The sequence below is a fragment of the Mastigoproctus giganteus genome, chromosome 6, assembly GCF_048544385.1.
Source record: "Mastigoproctus giganteus isolate SK-2022 chromosome 6, ASM4854438v1, whole genome shotgun sequence".
In the NCBI taxonomy this organism is placed as follows: Eukaryota; Metazoa; Arthropoda; class Arachnida; order Uropygi; family Thelyphonidae; genus Mastigoproctus; species Mastigoproctus giganteus.
The window spans coordinates 200,023,783-200,039,769 of NC_143580.1; the positions used below are offsets into that span (position 1 = coordinate 200,023,783).

General features: G+C 33.8%; 1 protein-coding gene across 3 annotated transcripts in view; it reads left to right on the plus strand.

Moving 5' to 3' along the window:
• kst (spectrin beta chain, non-erythrocytic 5 kst) overlaps positions 1–15,987 on the plus strand; it is a 593,342-nt gene that overhangs the window by 530,273 nt on the left and 47,082 nt on the right. For all 3 annotated transcript variants that reach the window (XM_090376665.1, XM_090376667.1, XM_090376666.1), the window contains exons 70-75: positions 1,354–1,545; positions 1,819–1,974; positions 7,863–8,080; positions 8,222–8,510; positions 11,228–11,410; positions 13,811–13,933. In XM_090376665.1, coding sequence (XP_090232791.1) covers positions 1,354–1,545; positions 1,819–1,974; positions 7,863–8,080; positions 8,222–8,510; positions 11,228–11,410; positions 13,811–13,933 — 1,161 coding nt within the window. The remainder of the gene's footprint in view (positions 1–1,353; positions 1,546–1,818; positions 1,975–7,862; positions 8,081–8,221; positions 8,511–11,227; positions 11,411–13,810; positions 13,934–15,987) is intronic.

Below are 15,987 nucleotides of genomic sequence, written 5' to 3' on the forward strand. Positions count from 1 at the left end.
TGTTGTGGAGGTGGGTTTTTTTGAATAAATTTAAGGAGGAATTGGTCATATTATTAGAGGAGATGGATAGATGGAGGCAAGTAGGATTTTTTTCTTTTTTTGTGTATGGCCGATGCTGTATAAGTTTGCTTCCTTGCATCATTGCTCAATCAGTGGATATCTACCGAGAATAAGTAACAGTAGTCTTATTAAGTAACATTGAGGGTAAGTAACAGTAGTCTCTAATGGGGGAGTGTTATTTATTCAAAGTAGTACAAATGACAGGCAACTTGTGAACATAGTCACAATATGAGATGTAATGAAAATGATGCCATTTCATGAACTTCAGTGATTTACTACATACAGAACTGATGCATTGGACTAATTTGTACGTTAATTAAGGAAATAACAAAATAGTGACTTGGAAAATAATAAGACAGGCCAAAGCAGAAAAGATTTAGGGTAATGATGCAATCTGATATAGAGTTCTCTGAACAGGAACAAATTTATGTAGCCATTAAACTTATAATAACTTTCTTTAACAAATATTAGGATAAGAAGAGCAGTGACCATTCTAACCACTCTGTGTTCTACTAATGTTAACTATTCTTTTTATCCACATTTGTAACTAATGCCACATTTGCGCCTCCGTAGCCAGGTGGGCAGGAGCAGCAGTGTGTAGCACACGCTTCTTGATTAGACCGGGGTTCGAGCCTGTGACCACCAAATACGGAGGATGTGGAAAGGTCAGGGAATGACCACTGCATATCCCCGGAGCAATATGGCCTTAGTTGCTAATGCTTCTAAAAACCAAATAACAACAACAACAACAATGCCACATTGCTCCATTTTATACAAAAGTCATTTCTGTGGAATTGTTTCAGCTTCTGGACCCTTAAACACGTTTGGCTAAACATATCACAAAATTTATTGATGCTCTAATTTATTTCCTATTTTGAAGATGTTTGGCTAAACATATCACAAAATTTATTGATGCTCTAATTTATTTCCTATTTTGAAGATTTCCAAGAAATGTTTTTCCAGCAGGATAGAGCTCTACAATTTGAGGATGAGGTTCTTGAACAGAAGGTTAACTTGGATGATGGATTAGCCCATGGATTTTAAATTAATGATATGGCTTTGAGTCTCACCTCAGCAAGACTTCAAAATTCATGTATGTAATGCTGTGGTATTCACTATGGAAGTATTAGGGAAATTGTAACAGGAATTCCAACACTGGCTGATATATATGGTTTCATGCTGTTTTATGGAAAAAAAAGAAAATTATTATTATAATTGCTGTGTTATGTGCTTTTTAGTTGTTTGACAACTTTTAAGGGGTTAGTTTAATTATAAAATAATATTTTATTGCAGATACTCATTCAAAAATTTGAAGGTTTCTTAAGTACTCTTCATACTAGTGAGGAAAGAGTGACCATGATTCAGAACATTGCTAAGTCCTTAATCAATGAAAACCATCTTGATTCTGAGCAGATTAAGGCAAAAAGTGCTGAAGTTGCACAACTTTGGGAAGAACTGAAAGACTGTGCACAATCCAGGCAAGATGTAAGTAATTAATTATTACATTTAATTTTTCATTTATTTAAAATTTTGTTTCATTATTTTTATTAAATAAATTAAAAAAAACATAGAATAAGCATAATTTATCATTTTGAGTAAAACTTGTAAAGTCTGAAAAATTACAGAATTCTGATTAATTCCAGAATTCTCATTAGGAATTGAATTAGATACTGAAAATAATTGAAAATCATATTTTTAAATTTTTTTTATCATATAGAAATTTAAATATTAGTAAAAAACCCTTTTACTGTCCTTTAGGCTTTGACAGGAGCTAAACAAGTACACACCTTTGATCGCAGTGCTGATGAGACCATTAGTTGGATTCATGAAAAGGATGCTGTTCTCTCAAGTGAAGACTATGGTCATGACCTTGAGAGTATTCAAGCGTTAGTGAGACATCATGAAGGTTTTGAGGTAGTAATTTAAGTAATAACTTTATAGAAATAATCCCATAATGTTGCTCCATACACTTATATTGAAAAAAAAAAACAAATGTTTCAGGACAACTATTAGTAAAAAAATGTTTTTCTGACAAATGATTTCTCATTGATGGGTACGGGTATCGCTTATCATTTATGGTGGGGGGATCAGACTGGAAGACCCTTGCAAATATGGATAAAGTAATAGGAGAGGGCTCCTATGATCCTAGTGAATTGAAAAATAACAGCGCATGATTTTTAAACAATAGAAATATAAAGAATTAATTGTTATCAGCAATCCAAGTTAGATGTTATAGCTACACTAAGATATGCAGTTTAAATGTGCTAAAAACTGCAGCAGAATAAAACCCTGTTTTGTATAACAATTGTGAATCTGAAAAATAAATATTACAATTTTTTTATATACATTATGCATAAATGGATATATAAGCATAAGCTGTTAGTGAACAGCATTTTTTTTTTTTGTTGGTATCTTAAAAATAACTCTGTGTGTGTGTGTGTGTGTAGTACAGTAAACCCCTGCTATTTGCGGTATCTGTATTCACGGTTGCTGATTTAATATAAAATGAAACCTAAAAAATGTGAATTTTAAAGCGCTGTGAACATTTTCCACCATAAAAAAACATGGGCATGGCTAAAATTATCTTTCCTAGTCAAAACAGTGCTCAGTGGGTGGGGAGAGGTGACAAAATCGCGCGCGTGGATGTTTCTCGCATAATCCTTGTTCGGTATGTGTTATGCACTTGTCATGGAAGGTTTTGTCGTTTGCTTTTAATTTATATGCTTAAAAATTGAATAAATTTATCAATTTATAATTTATAAATTGTAAATTGATATTGATAATTTATAATTTATAAATTATCAATATCAATTTATAAATTGATATACTTACAAAAGTGATAAATCTACCGTTTTGCAGTGTAAAACAGACTTTTTCTAGTGTGTTAATGGAAGAAAGTGACTTTATTGTGGACAATTCTTTCTAACCCATACAAAAATATGGCTACGAATAACAAGGGAAATATGAAAAGATCAAAGAAGGTGATGACATTAGCGAATAAAATTGAGTTATTAGATAAAATTTCTAATAGTGAAAATGTCTCCTCAGTGGCAAAACATTATAAAATCAATGTGTCAACGGTACGATCAATCAAGAAATCGGAAGAAAAAATCTGCCGTAGTGTCCGTGAAAGCGCGCTAATTGCTTCAAAAATTTGCTCTGTAACTCATGACGTTAAATTAGAAAAAATCAAAAAAGCTTTAAATCTGTGGATAGAAGACCGAACTCAAAATAAAATTCCGTTAAGTTCACTCATCATTCGTGAAAAGGCAGAACTCCTTTATCAACTTTAGCGAAACTGGTGATAGCACTGGCGGGATAAGTTTTTTAGCTAGCAAAGGCGCTGGTTTGAAAAATTTGTTTGAAATTTCTAATAAATATTACATTTAATAGTAAATTGTTTCTTATTTTCATTTCGATGCCATATGCTTGCATTTCACTATGTACTGTCTATGTACATAGTCATATTATGAAGGAACATATAATACATATATAGACAAAATTTTAGACTAGTTTTTCTTATATATTTCATACTTTGGAACGGAACCCCTTTATTACTATGGGAGCCATAACTCAGTATTTGCGGCATTTCTCAGGAACGTAACTCCCGCGAATAACGGGGGTTTACTGTATATATATATATATATATATATATATATTTTTTTTTTTTTTTCAATTTTAAAGAAAGTACATTCTATAAAAAAATACAGTATTTAAATGAAAATTTAAGGTAATAATAAAGAGCTTCGCTGATATTTGAAATGGTTTAGCATTTTGTATCTCATTTATCAAATAAGTTACTGAATTTCAACTTACTATATTCCCAGTGAATAAGCAAAACCTGATTCATAAATGTTGAAACTGTGGGGGGGGGGATAAAAAGGTAACTGTGACCAGCAAATATGAAAAGGATATGGTTTGCAGTTGGTGAGGGGATATCTATACTATCTAATTATTTGAATCCTTAAAATAATTTGTTTTCCTTGATTCTTTATTAAATTAAATAAATATATTAGCATTAGCATTAGTAGAGGCATTTGATGCAAGAAAGCAAGCTTATGCAGCATCAGCCAAAAAAAAAAAAAAAAAAAAAAAAAAGTAACATAAATAAATAAAAATAACCACTTCCACTTCACCCCTCTGTTCGTTCGAAATACCTGTCCAGCTGAGCCTTAAACTTATTTAGGCTATCAACTTCCACGACAAGGGATGGAAGTCTGTTCCACCCACCAACCACCCGCTGGCTAAAGGCAAATTTCCGCACATCTATCCTACATCTGTCTTTCCTCAATTTGAATTTATGCCCTCTCAGGTGATTTTTCTGAGCTAGAGGAAGAATCCCATCAGCATTGAGCATGCTCAAACCATTCAAGGCTTTGTACACCTCTATCAGATCACCCCGCCGGTGCCTAGCCTCCAGACACTGTAATTTGCAAAACTTAAGCCTTTCTTCGTAAGAGAACCCCTTTGTCCCATTCACCAATCTAGTTGCCCTTCTCTGTACTCGTTCCAGCAGCTCTACATCCTTCCTGAAATGAGGCCTCCAGGCCTGTATACAGTACTCTAGGTGTGGCCTGACCATTGCCTTATACAAGGGAATAATCACCTCCTTATCCCTGCTAGAAAAATTCCTATATATCATTGACAATACACCATGAGCTACTCTTGCAGCTCGTCTGCACTGCTCAGAGAACTTCATATCTGCCTGCACCACCACCCCCAGGTCCCTTTCATTCTCTACCACTGTCAGTGTAGTACCACAGAGTTGATACGTTGCTCTGGGGTTGCTGTTTCCCATATGTAGTACTTTACATTTGTCAATGTTAAACTTCATTTGCCACCTCGAAGCCCATCTGCTCAACCTTTCCAAATCCTGTTGCAGCAGCATAGTGTCAGTAGTGTCCTTGACAACCCTGCCAACCTTCGTATCGTCTGCAAACTTGGACATTAAGCCTGATATACCATCATCAATATCATTTATAAATACAGAAAACAATAAAGACCCCAATACTGAACCCTGAGGGACTCCACTAATAACATTAGTCCACGATGAGCAGTGTCCATTGATTACCACTCTCTGTCTTCTCCCCCTCAACCACCCCTTTATCCATAGCAGCAACTTGCCTCCAATGCCACACTGCTCCAATTTGTGCAGCAGTCTTCCATGTGCAACAGTATCAAAAGCCTTTCTAAGATCCAAGTATATAATATCAAAGTTATTCCCTGCATCCAGTTCTTTTGTGACTGCATCATAGTATCCAATCAAATTGGTCAGGCAAGACTTCCCCTTAACAAAACCATGCTGTGTCCTAGCTATAACTGAAGTCTTGTCTAGATGATCCTGCAGTGCTTCTTTCACCAGTGCTTCCATTAATTTTCCGGGAACAGAAGTTAAACTCACAGGTCTATAATTACTTGTGTCAGCCTTTGATCCCCCTTTGTGAATTGGGGTCACATTTGCACATCTCCAGTCAATGGGTACCTCCCCTGAGTCCAAGGAAGCTCTCATAATTATGGCTAAGGGTTTGCTTACCTCCTTTGCTGCCTCCTTTAATATAACTGGATAGATCCCATCCACCCCAGGTGCCTTTCTTGTGTTTATCTTCAACAATTTCTCCTCCACTTTGCTCTCAGTTATTACAAGATTCTCTAGCTTACTGCTAGAGTTGAATACACCTCTGGCATTCCCCTCGCTGAATAACTCCTCATGTGTGAATGTCGATGCAAAATATTCATTTAGTTTGTTAGCTACCCGAGCAGGGTCATCAACAGTTGACCCATCGATCTCAAGTGGACCAATCTGATTCATCCCCTTCCTTCTAGAGTTTACATAAGTAAAGAACTCTTTGCTGTTTTTCTTCAACATATTTCAACTTACTATATTCCCAGTGAATAAGCAAAACCTGATTCATAAATGTTGAAACTGTGGGGGGGGGGATAAAAAGGTAACTGTGACCAGCAAATATGAAAAGGATATGGTTTGCAGTTGGTGAGGGGATATCTATACTATCTAATTATTTGAATCCTTAAAATAATTTGTTTTCCTTGATTCTTTATTAAATTAAATAAATATATGCCATTATTCAACTGGCAATTTTAATTAAATTCAATAAAATTAATCCTTCAGGGAAAAATTGCATTAGACTGTTTTTCTATATTGTATTAGTAATTTGGTTGGTGGAACCGACTTCCATCACTTGTTGTTGAAGTTGATAGCCTAAACAAATTTAAAGCTCAACTGGACAGGTATTTCGAACGAACGGAGGGGTGAAATGGGAGTGGGTTTTTTTTTTTTTTTTTGGCTGATGCTGAATAAGCTTGCTTTCTTGCATCATATGCCTCTGCTAATGCTAATAAAACAATTTTAAAGCTAAGCTTTAACTTCATTTTTTTTTTTTTTTTACTTAGCACCGAATATTACTTCATTCAGTTAAGCCAATAAATACAGGATTTAGTTTATATTTGTAAGGGATATAAAAACATTCTCTAGATATTTTTGAATTATGGACTTGAATCTTAAATAAGTTTATAGGTATTTTGACACATGAAATGGTTAAGAGTACTTTTTTTGAGATGATCCCACAAGGAAAAAAAAAAATCGAGAAATAAAAATGTGGTGAGGGATTTTTCAACAGGAAACACTAACTTTGCCAATTAAGTTCTTTTGAAACTTTTCATTCAAAAAAGCTTTTAAGGTACAGTGATATAGATTAATAATTAATACAAAATTACTTACATTTTATATTCAATGGGTTCCCCAAACCATGCCAAAAAATAATAATCAAAAAGAAAAATGTGCATTAAAATAAAAAATACACATAGTTCCATTCTGAGATGATAATTGTTTCCAGTAAATTATGAATTTATTTATTTTTAGACGCGCCTATGGAAATACATTTAATTGGATTGTTGTTCCACTCTTGTTAAATTCACATATAATTGAAGAATTGTATAATTCTTGTGCAACTGCTATAATGTCCACTTGTTCCTTCAAATTTCTTAATTTAGTGTCTTATTAGCCTGAATAGAAATCCTTGATGTAGTGGTTTAAAGTTTACTTCTTACAGCAATTAGACTTAATTTCAGTTAGTTCAATATATAGTTATATTAGCCATTTTGTTGTGGCATTTTTAATTTCAATACCCTTGTTAATGGTTATTTATGTGCAAGTACTGTTCGAGCATTGTTTCTGAAAATAGCTAAAAATGCAAATAGGTCTGTGGCAAATGCATCAAATATCTCATATTATGAAATAAATCAGTATGAGCTGCCTCAGTCTTAAATAGCACTTCTATAAGAGAAAAATACTGCTAAATATTTGTGTCTTTAAGGATTTATTGTTTTTTCATTAGTGCATAACCTCATAATTCAGAAATGATAAATTCCTACACTATGAGAAATGTTAACAGGTGTAGATGTTCAAACTCCGTATAAATTTAGAGCTAATAAGCAACTGGGTGGTAAAGGTATGTATTACAAATAGCGCTAAGACTTTTTTAGCTACAGAATGATGCTTTAACACTACTTGTAAATAAAAATAATTCAGCTTTTGCATAGTTCAAGCTTGTTTTCCTAGTTTACAAATAAAATCACTATTTCTGGAAAATGCATAAGGACTTCATAAAGCTCTTATATTTTAAAGTGTTAAGAATTAGTTGAATTTTTTTCAGTTTATCCTTCTGAAAAGCCATATTTTTGCATTTTTTTCTTAATTTTTATGAATAAATAAATTCACTCCTTATATCATTTTAAGAGTAAAATGGTGCTTATTGCTATTACAACATTTAATTTTACCCTCCCAGAGGGATCTGGCTGCAGTAAAAGAACAAGTTGTAGCCTTAGTAGAAGAAGCCCGACGTTTGGCTGCAGCATTTCCAGATGCAAAGGAGCACATTGATGCAAAACACGAAGAGGTTGCAGAGACGTGGAACCAATTGTTGGAAAAGTCAGCCCAACGCAAAGACAGGTTACATCAAGCTGAAAAGTTACAGGCTTACTTTGATGAATATAGGGAATTAATGTGAGTAGTTTAGGTATCCTGTAAAATTAATATTCATAATTGTGTTGTAAAATAAGAATGAGTAGCGATTTCTAAAACTTTTGTTTTCTTAATATTATATTAAAATTTGGTCATCATAGAGAATTTTTGGTTTTTCTTTAGGGCATGGATTAATGAAATGATGGCTCTTGTTACATCAGATGAACTTGCTAGAGATGTACCCGGTGCAGAAACTCTACTTATTAGACATAAGGAACATAAAGCAGAAATTGATACACATCTAGATACTTTTGTACGGTTTCAAGAGACTGGTGAAGCTATTATTGCTGGAGGGCATTTCATGGCAGATGAAATAAGAGATAAAGTACAGAGATTGAATTCTGCTCTTGAAACCCTTCTGGATACATGGTCCAAAAGGCAGATTCTCTATGAACAGAATTTGGATGCACAGGTGGGATTATGATACATCTTAATATTTAAATAAAATTTGGTATAAATAGTAAAAGGTTTTGAGTGGGAAATAAGATTAAAAACAATTACGTTGCATGTAATAGTTACCCACTGTTTCTTGTATACAAATTTGTTTACAGATATATCCTGCATCATATGTGCTGAATCTTAAAGTTATGAACTTCTTACAAAATAAATTTACATCACCAGTTTCAGTTATTAATTTGTATTCGACACACAAGGTGTTTATATTATAATTTCAGAGTAATATCAACATCTCTCTCAGTAGCAATTGGTTTTAGATATATGAAACTCTGTAAGTTACATCTCTCTCTCTCTCTCTCTCTCTCTCTCTCTGTCTCTCCCCTTCCCTCCCATGCACACACAAGGATGCCACGGTTACAGGTTTTGATCACTAGTGGTGTCACTGTTACACACTTTTTATGTTGCTTGCTGATTATGGATACAAACAGGCAGTTTTCTTTTTCAAAACAGTATCATGAGAATAACAGAAAATAAAAGAATGAGACTGTGAAATTATTTCACAGAGAGAGAGAGAGAGAGTACTGATGCCCATATGGGATTTGCTGTAGACCTCTTAAGACCAAGCTTCCCTGATCTAATGTGAGGGAGTTAGGAAACAGACCAGTTTGCCTAAACCAGGCAAAGGATAGGTAGACTAAGAGTGTTAGTGACCATTGCAGATGCAAGAGAGGTAGTAATCCCAGTGCCATTGTTCAGTGCTTAACCTTGCTCATTTTAGCTGTAGGAAGGCACTTTGCACCAACCTGTATATGTACATACACTGAGTTGGCTTTGCATTACCAGCATTTAACTGATACCTTGTGGGGGCCACCTTTTGTCCACAGTATAGCCTATACACATCTTTCATGGACTCCACAAGGCCCATTCGTTGCACAATATGTCCAGTAATTCCTGCACATTGTTAGGGGTAGATGGTCATAGCATTGAATGTCTTTTTCCAGTAGGTCCCAAACATGCTCAATTGGGTGGAGACCAGTTGAGCCACTTGTTCACAGGAGGATGGAGAATTCATTGTTGTGTTCCTGAAACTAGTTAGCAACCTATTAGGCCTTGTGACATGTCACATTGTCTTGTTGATAGATGCAGGAGTTGTGTGGATATGCTGTCATCATGAAGGGTGTACTTGGTTGGCAATAATAGAAAGGTATTCTCATCGAGCCATTGATTAACAGTGATCACAGGACCAAGGAACAGTCCCCAAACTATAACACCACCCACCTCTGACTTGCTGAACACCAACAGTGCATCCAGATGCTATGGCCTCATGTAGATATGCCCATCAGTATGATAGAGTTGGAAATGGGATAAACTTCCAGGTAGTACTGACATGCCCATGTGAGGTGTGGCTGCATGTGAAGTGTCTTGCAGTGAGCATGGGTACCTCTGACAGCCGTTGACTGCCATAGCCTATACAAGATAATGTCTGGCACATAGTTCATGTGGATATTGGTCTTGCTATTCCTATGTTGTACTAGGTGGTTAGCTGGGCTACTGTGATACATTGCTGCTACATTATGAGATGAGATATGTTGGACAGATAACTTATGTGATTGAGACCCACTAATATTAGCTGGTCTCGATCATATAAGTTCTGTCCGACATGTCTAGTAAAGTTTTGAGACAACAGGATTCCCATAATGTTTTTATATAATGTCTGTGGGATGAGATGTGATGCTCACTATGGGGGTCGACCACATGTGGCTGTCCCATGTGTGACCTTTGGTTGGTTGGTTGATTTAATTCAAGTTACCAAAGGGTGTAAAAACATTAGTTTCATTAGTATGAGAATGCTCTAATCCTGCTCTTAAATTACTATATAGTAATTTTACTATTTTTACCAATTACGATTATTCTGTCCATCAATTGTGAACCTGTTTAGCCTACATTAAAGGTTGTATGCCTAACTTTGTACATATAAAAGCTACCACATACCACACATGTGCTAAAGGCCCTTAAAATGTGTATAATTCCTGATCTTCAAAGAACATAATATTAAACCAATTAGCGAAATTTTTTTAAAATTTATTTATTGAAGAATATTTTAACAATTCGTGCTACTTTAATAGTAGCATGAACTATAACTCTTAACTGTCAGTTTGATTGATGAAGGTTACCATAATAACTGAAAGCTTTTATATGTGTTTAATATTTAATATATGTGTGTTTTACAATTAGTATTAAACTTGTCATTATTTATTCTGTCTTCAGTTTCACTCTGTGTCACACAATAATACTTTAATAGTTTATATTAATGGCATCAGTAACAGAAAAGTATAGAGAATATATATGTATTAGCCAGAGTTTTACTGTTTACAGAAATAATAATGAAATAACAACCATTAATTTCAGGGGTTAAACTTCCTTACTCAAATTGAATGTGTTGACTGAGCTAACACTAAACTCACAAAAATTTTGCCTCTATAAAACTAAATGCCAAGAGAATATATTGATTATGAAGCTTGCATGGGCAGGAAATTCCTGCGATGCTAAATTTATTCTGCTACACAGTTTTGTATATGCAGTATAAAAAAGAACTGTTTATATTAGTTTTGTTTTATTTTTCTTCACTGCTTATGGATTGTACTGTGTGTGCGTCTGTATGTGTAAATTTTTAATTAACATAATGATAAATATCTTTTAACTAGTCTAACAAAAGAATTAAAAATTTTTCAGATCTTCAAAAGAGATGCAGAGCAGCTCGAATCTTGGTTACAGAGTCGAGAACCCATTCTGTATGATAATCAGTATGGAGACTCGATTTCTTCTGTTGAAGAATTGATTCGTAAACATGAGGACTTCCAGAAAACTATAGATGCTCAAGAAGAAAAATTCCTTTCTTTGAATAGAATTACCAAGGTAAAAAGAAAAAAAAAATCATTTTATCCAATAACCATCATTTTAGGATATGATTTAAAAAAAGTATTACCCTTCTGTAATAGATTTGTAATATGTAGATGATGTAGAATTTAGCCTTGTTTCAAGAGGTCAGCTTAAAATAGAAAAATACTCATCAGAATATGCTAGACTTCCCCCCCCCCCAGCCGCCACCACCACATGTTTGTTTGTTATTTGGTTTTTAGAAGCATTAGCAACTAAGGCCATATTGCTCCGGGGATATGCGGTGGTCATTCCCTGACCTTTCCGCATCCTCCGTATTTGGCCACCACATGTACTGTAAAATTTATTTGGATCAAACTAACCTTAGATAAAAGTGTCAGATAGCAATAAACTTACTTCTGTCAGAATACTATAACTCACATTTTTATTTATTTATTTTTTTAACTAATTTTGGTGAGTTTAGAATTGAATTGTGGACAGATGTATATATTCCAACTATGACTAGATGTATATATTCCAACATGCTTGGAAGAATACTGAAAATCTGTATAATAGATGGACTGAGTTTGCTGTTAGTACTGAGGAGCATAATTCAGCCTGACTTTCTGTTTAGTTTTGTTATTTTTATAAAGTTAACAGCTATTTAGAAGAAAAGTAATGCTTAGAGAGAGAGGAGGGGGGATTAGGAATTACAGTTTTGCCCAATAGAGATATGTTCTTGTCTAGAAATCTGCTTATTGTTGAAAACACACGAGAGCAGAAATTATCATTTTTTTTTTTTTTTTTTGCCAGAAAAATTTAAAGGCCAATTTTTCAAATATTCAACAGGTGTTGGATATTTGAAAAGTTGTAGTTGTTTCAAAAGGGTAGAGTTAATCAAAATTGGAATGTAGTGTGCAATCATCACTATGGATAGGATTTCCAGTTGATGGAAGATGGTCATTAATGTGTAGGATAAAAAGGGTGGCGAAAGCACAGAACCTTGGGAAACCTAGCATTAATTGAAATGTTATAGACAGAGTGCCATCTACTGTCATGTGCAGGAAGCTTAGAAAGCCTTTATGCCAAACATGATTGAAAGTCAGAAATATCAAGGATATTCTTTCATACAATTGTATATCGATTGATTAAAATACAATTAATGATTAATACATTAAGATTTATAACTTTTTTTTTTCTTTGTGTGTGCGTCATACTTAGAGATTAGTGAGCTGTGGTCATATTGTTTCTTTTTCAAAAGCTAATAACTGACATAGTCGAATTGAAATAGCCTTGGTTAATCTTGTGCTTAATATTGCATATCTTTCCTCTTTCTTTCTCTTGTTTACATGTTTTTGCCCAAAACAAAGGAGGTTGTGTACCACTGCATTTACCATCAACTTAAAGATAAGGAAGAAAATGGGTGGAGTGTTGCATGAATTTGGCACATGCAGAGTGTGTTGGTATCAGAAAGTTTGGAAAGCACTGACATACAGTTTAAATTCTTCTTTTATTGCCAGAAATTATGACCAGTTTCAGGATGACAGGAATATTATTTAGTGGCTCATATTTCTTGCCTTTTAGCCTTATAATTCTGGGCAGGCGAACATTTATTTTTTAATCTGTATCAGATTTATTTTATAAATGTAAAATTGTTCTCATTTTTTTTTTTTTTTTTTTTTTTATAAGCACTTAGTATAAAACACCTTTGCACAGTTAACAAAAACATTTGGTGGCACCAGTACAGATCAGTTATTAATTTTTGATAGCTATTCTGGATCCATCCCCTAGATGTATTCCCAACATAATTATGTGGCATGCTGCAGGAAAAGCTTTAGGTAAAGAATGAGGTATAGTATTAAAATGATGGAATTATTTAAGGAAGCAATGTTGATTGCAATGTTGATAAAGGATTTATCCCCCTTTCACAAATAACTTCAATAATATCATTTGAGTATTATGAGTGGGAGCTTTAAACATAAAGGTTTGTGATATAGGTTAAGCTTTACAATTAGTACTTAACATTAACTGTATACTCTAAAAGGTTGTTGGTGAGAAAAGATTAAGTTCTGTTAGGATTGTCTAGTAGTCTAGTAATGTCATTAAAACCTGAATAACATTTATCTTAATCAGTATTAAAAATATTAAATATTTAATAAATAAATATAAATATTTTAATATTTAATATATTAAATACACATATTTTTAATATTTAGTATATTAAATATTCAATATTAAAAATATGTAATCCGTATATGAGATCCAAATGTAAGAAAGTAAGATAAATCCTATTCTGATATATATAGATTGATATTACTACCATCATAAGTGCCATATGAGTGCTAATAGCTGTCAGTGGGAAGTGGATACAAATAGCTGCTTATAGATATAATTATGAAAAAGTAATTATTGTAAGAAAGTTCTTTTTTTATATTTTAGATTGAGGAAGCATTCAGAAAACAGAAGGAAGAGGAGGAACAAAATAGAAAAGCTGAGGTGCAACGCCGGGAGCAAGAAAGAGTGGATGCAATGAAGCGCAAGGAGCAAAAGAGGATACTTGAGGTAGTAAATAATAGAAAACAGAGGAAGTGTGTTTTTTTTTTTTTTTAGTGAAATACTGTTTGGAAATACATTGATTATGATAAATAGTACATCTGAGAATTAAATTTCTGGGACTATTGTAAGAAAGAGAAACACCAATTATCATGAAACTAATGTGGCAAATTAATGCTACAATTAGAGGTAGAGGGGGTTGTACTTAGAAAGGTGTGATTCTGCTATGCAAGTACCAAGATATCCTAATATTCGAAAAAGAACAGAATTAAAAAAGTAGAAAATAACAAGGCAACACTTACCCCAGCAGGCAAATGCATTAATTCTTGCTCAAAAGGCATATGTTAAACCCACAAAGGAAGACTGTCACTGTTTATTTTTTAATTTCATTTATTGTGGAAGTGACTTCCACAATAAATGAAATTAAAAAATAAACAGTAGTCCTGGGAACCCAGCACCACCTTCTCAAAGAAACCAGCACTTACAAACTCCAAAAGGATTGTATTTCAGTCTTGACCACCATCCAGCCAAAGGTCAGTAGATGCCCATATACATTCTGAATACCAGATGAAAAATAGCCAACTAAACGCAATGATATAACAAGAAGAATGCAAATTTGAACATCATCAACTCAACCAACTGACAGGTCTAAACTAAATGTGAATACAGCCACTCCTTGGCTTACGTATTATTCGACTTTACGTAAGTTTTTGCTGGCCGGTGCAAACTTAAAAAAATCGTGGAAACGTATTTTGCATCCTGTATGAATAAATGGGGATATCGTGAAAATATCATAATGTGAACCCAATAACATTTTTTTTGGTAATTTGTTCCAAGACCTCGGAAGTTGAAATTTTCGCTATATAACTAAGCTATTTATCTCTCTAAAAGGTCATTTTTATAATGGAAATTGCACTACACTTTCATCATATCATATGTTCCATTATAAGAATCAATTTTGAATGCCTTTGTGATATTTTTCTAAAACACATTTCTGGAGATCAATACCATAAAACAATAAAAACAATTTGCACTTTCTGGTTTATTGGGCTTTTCTGTTGGCACAATCTATTATAAATGGGTAGTAAACTCAATCTTATTGCATTTGTGATAATCCTGATAAATGGAATTGTGTGGGTTATTACATTATGGTATTATGGTGAAATGAGTTCCCCTTCACTGAAATCTTCAATCATATAAAAAACATAAACAAATTTTCAGACTTTTCTCTTCATTTCTATTTACTTATCACAATGGTGAGGGACCAACAGAAAGTGTAAGTGCTGGCAGTGCTAGGAAACGAAGCACTGCCAGCACTTACAGTGCTAGGAAACGAAGCAAAATTGATTTAGAAACGAAGATGATTAATTGAGAATTACAAAGCAGGACAAAGTTTGTCATCTATTGCACGGAATTAGGTCTCACTGCTTCAACAATGAATACTATTTTAAGGGACAGTGCACATATAAAAGAACATGTTAAAGGATCAATGCATTTAAGATCAACAGTGATCACAAAACAGCATTCAGGTGCTATATCAAAGATGGAAAAGCTATTAATAATATGGATGGAAAATCAGATTCAGAAGCAAGAGTCCCCGAGTCCAATGGCCATTCAAGCAAAAGCAAGAAGTATTTATGAAGATATTAAAGATAAGTTCGGCAACCCCAAGCCAAGTTCATGGCAAGCAATGGGTAGTTTAATAGGTTCAAGCATCGCGCTGGTTTCCAAATCATTAAAGTATGTGGTGAACTCACCAGTGCTAATTCTGCAGCTGCAGAGAAATTTTGTGATGTGTTGGAAAAAACCCCTTCTAAATCTTCACAGCCCTCAACTTCCTCAGCGGCGTGCTTATCTGGCAATGATGCTTGAAAGGTAAAACTTGCTGACATTATGCCTGTCTCCTCTCTCTTTTTGTAATTTTATAATTTTGAAATTTTTGTAAATTTGTACGCTTTTGTAATTTTTCCTGCGCATGAGATAAAAAAATTTTATATAAATAATTCTATTTACAGTTCGTCAAACATTTCTTTTTTGCTTCAATCAAATTTGCAAGTGCTGCA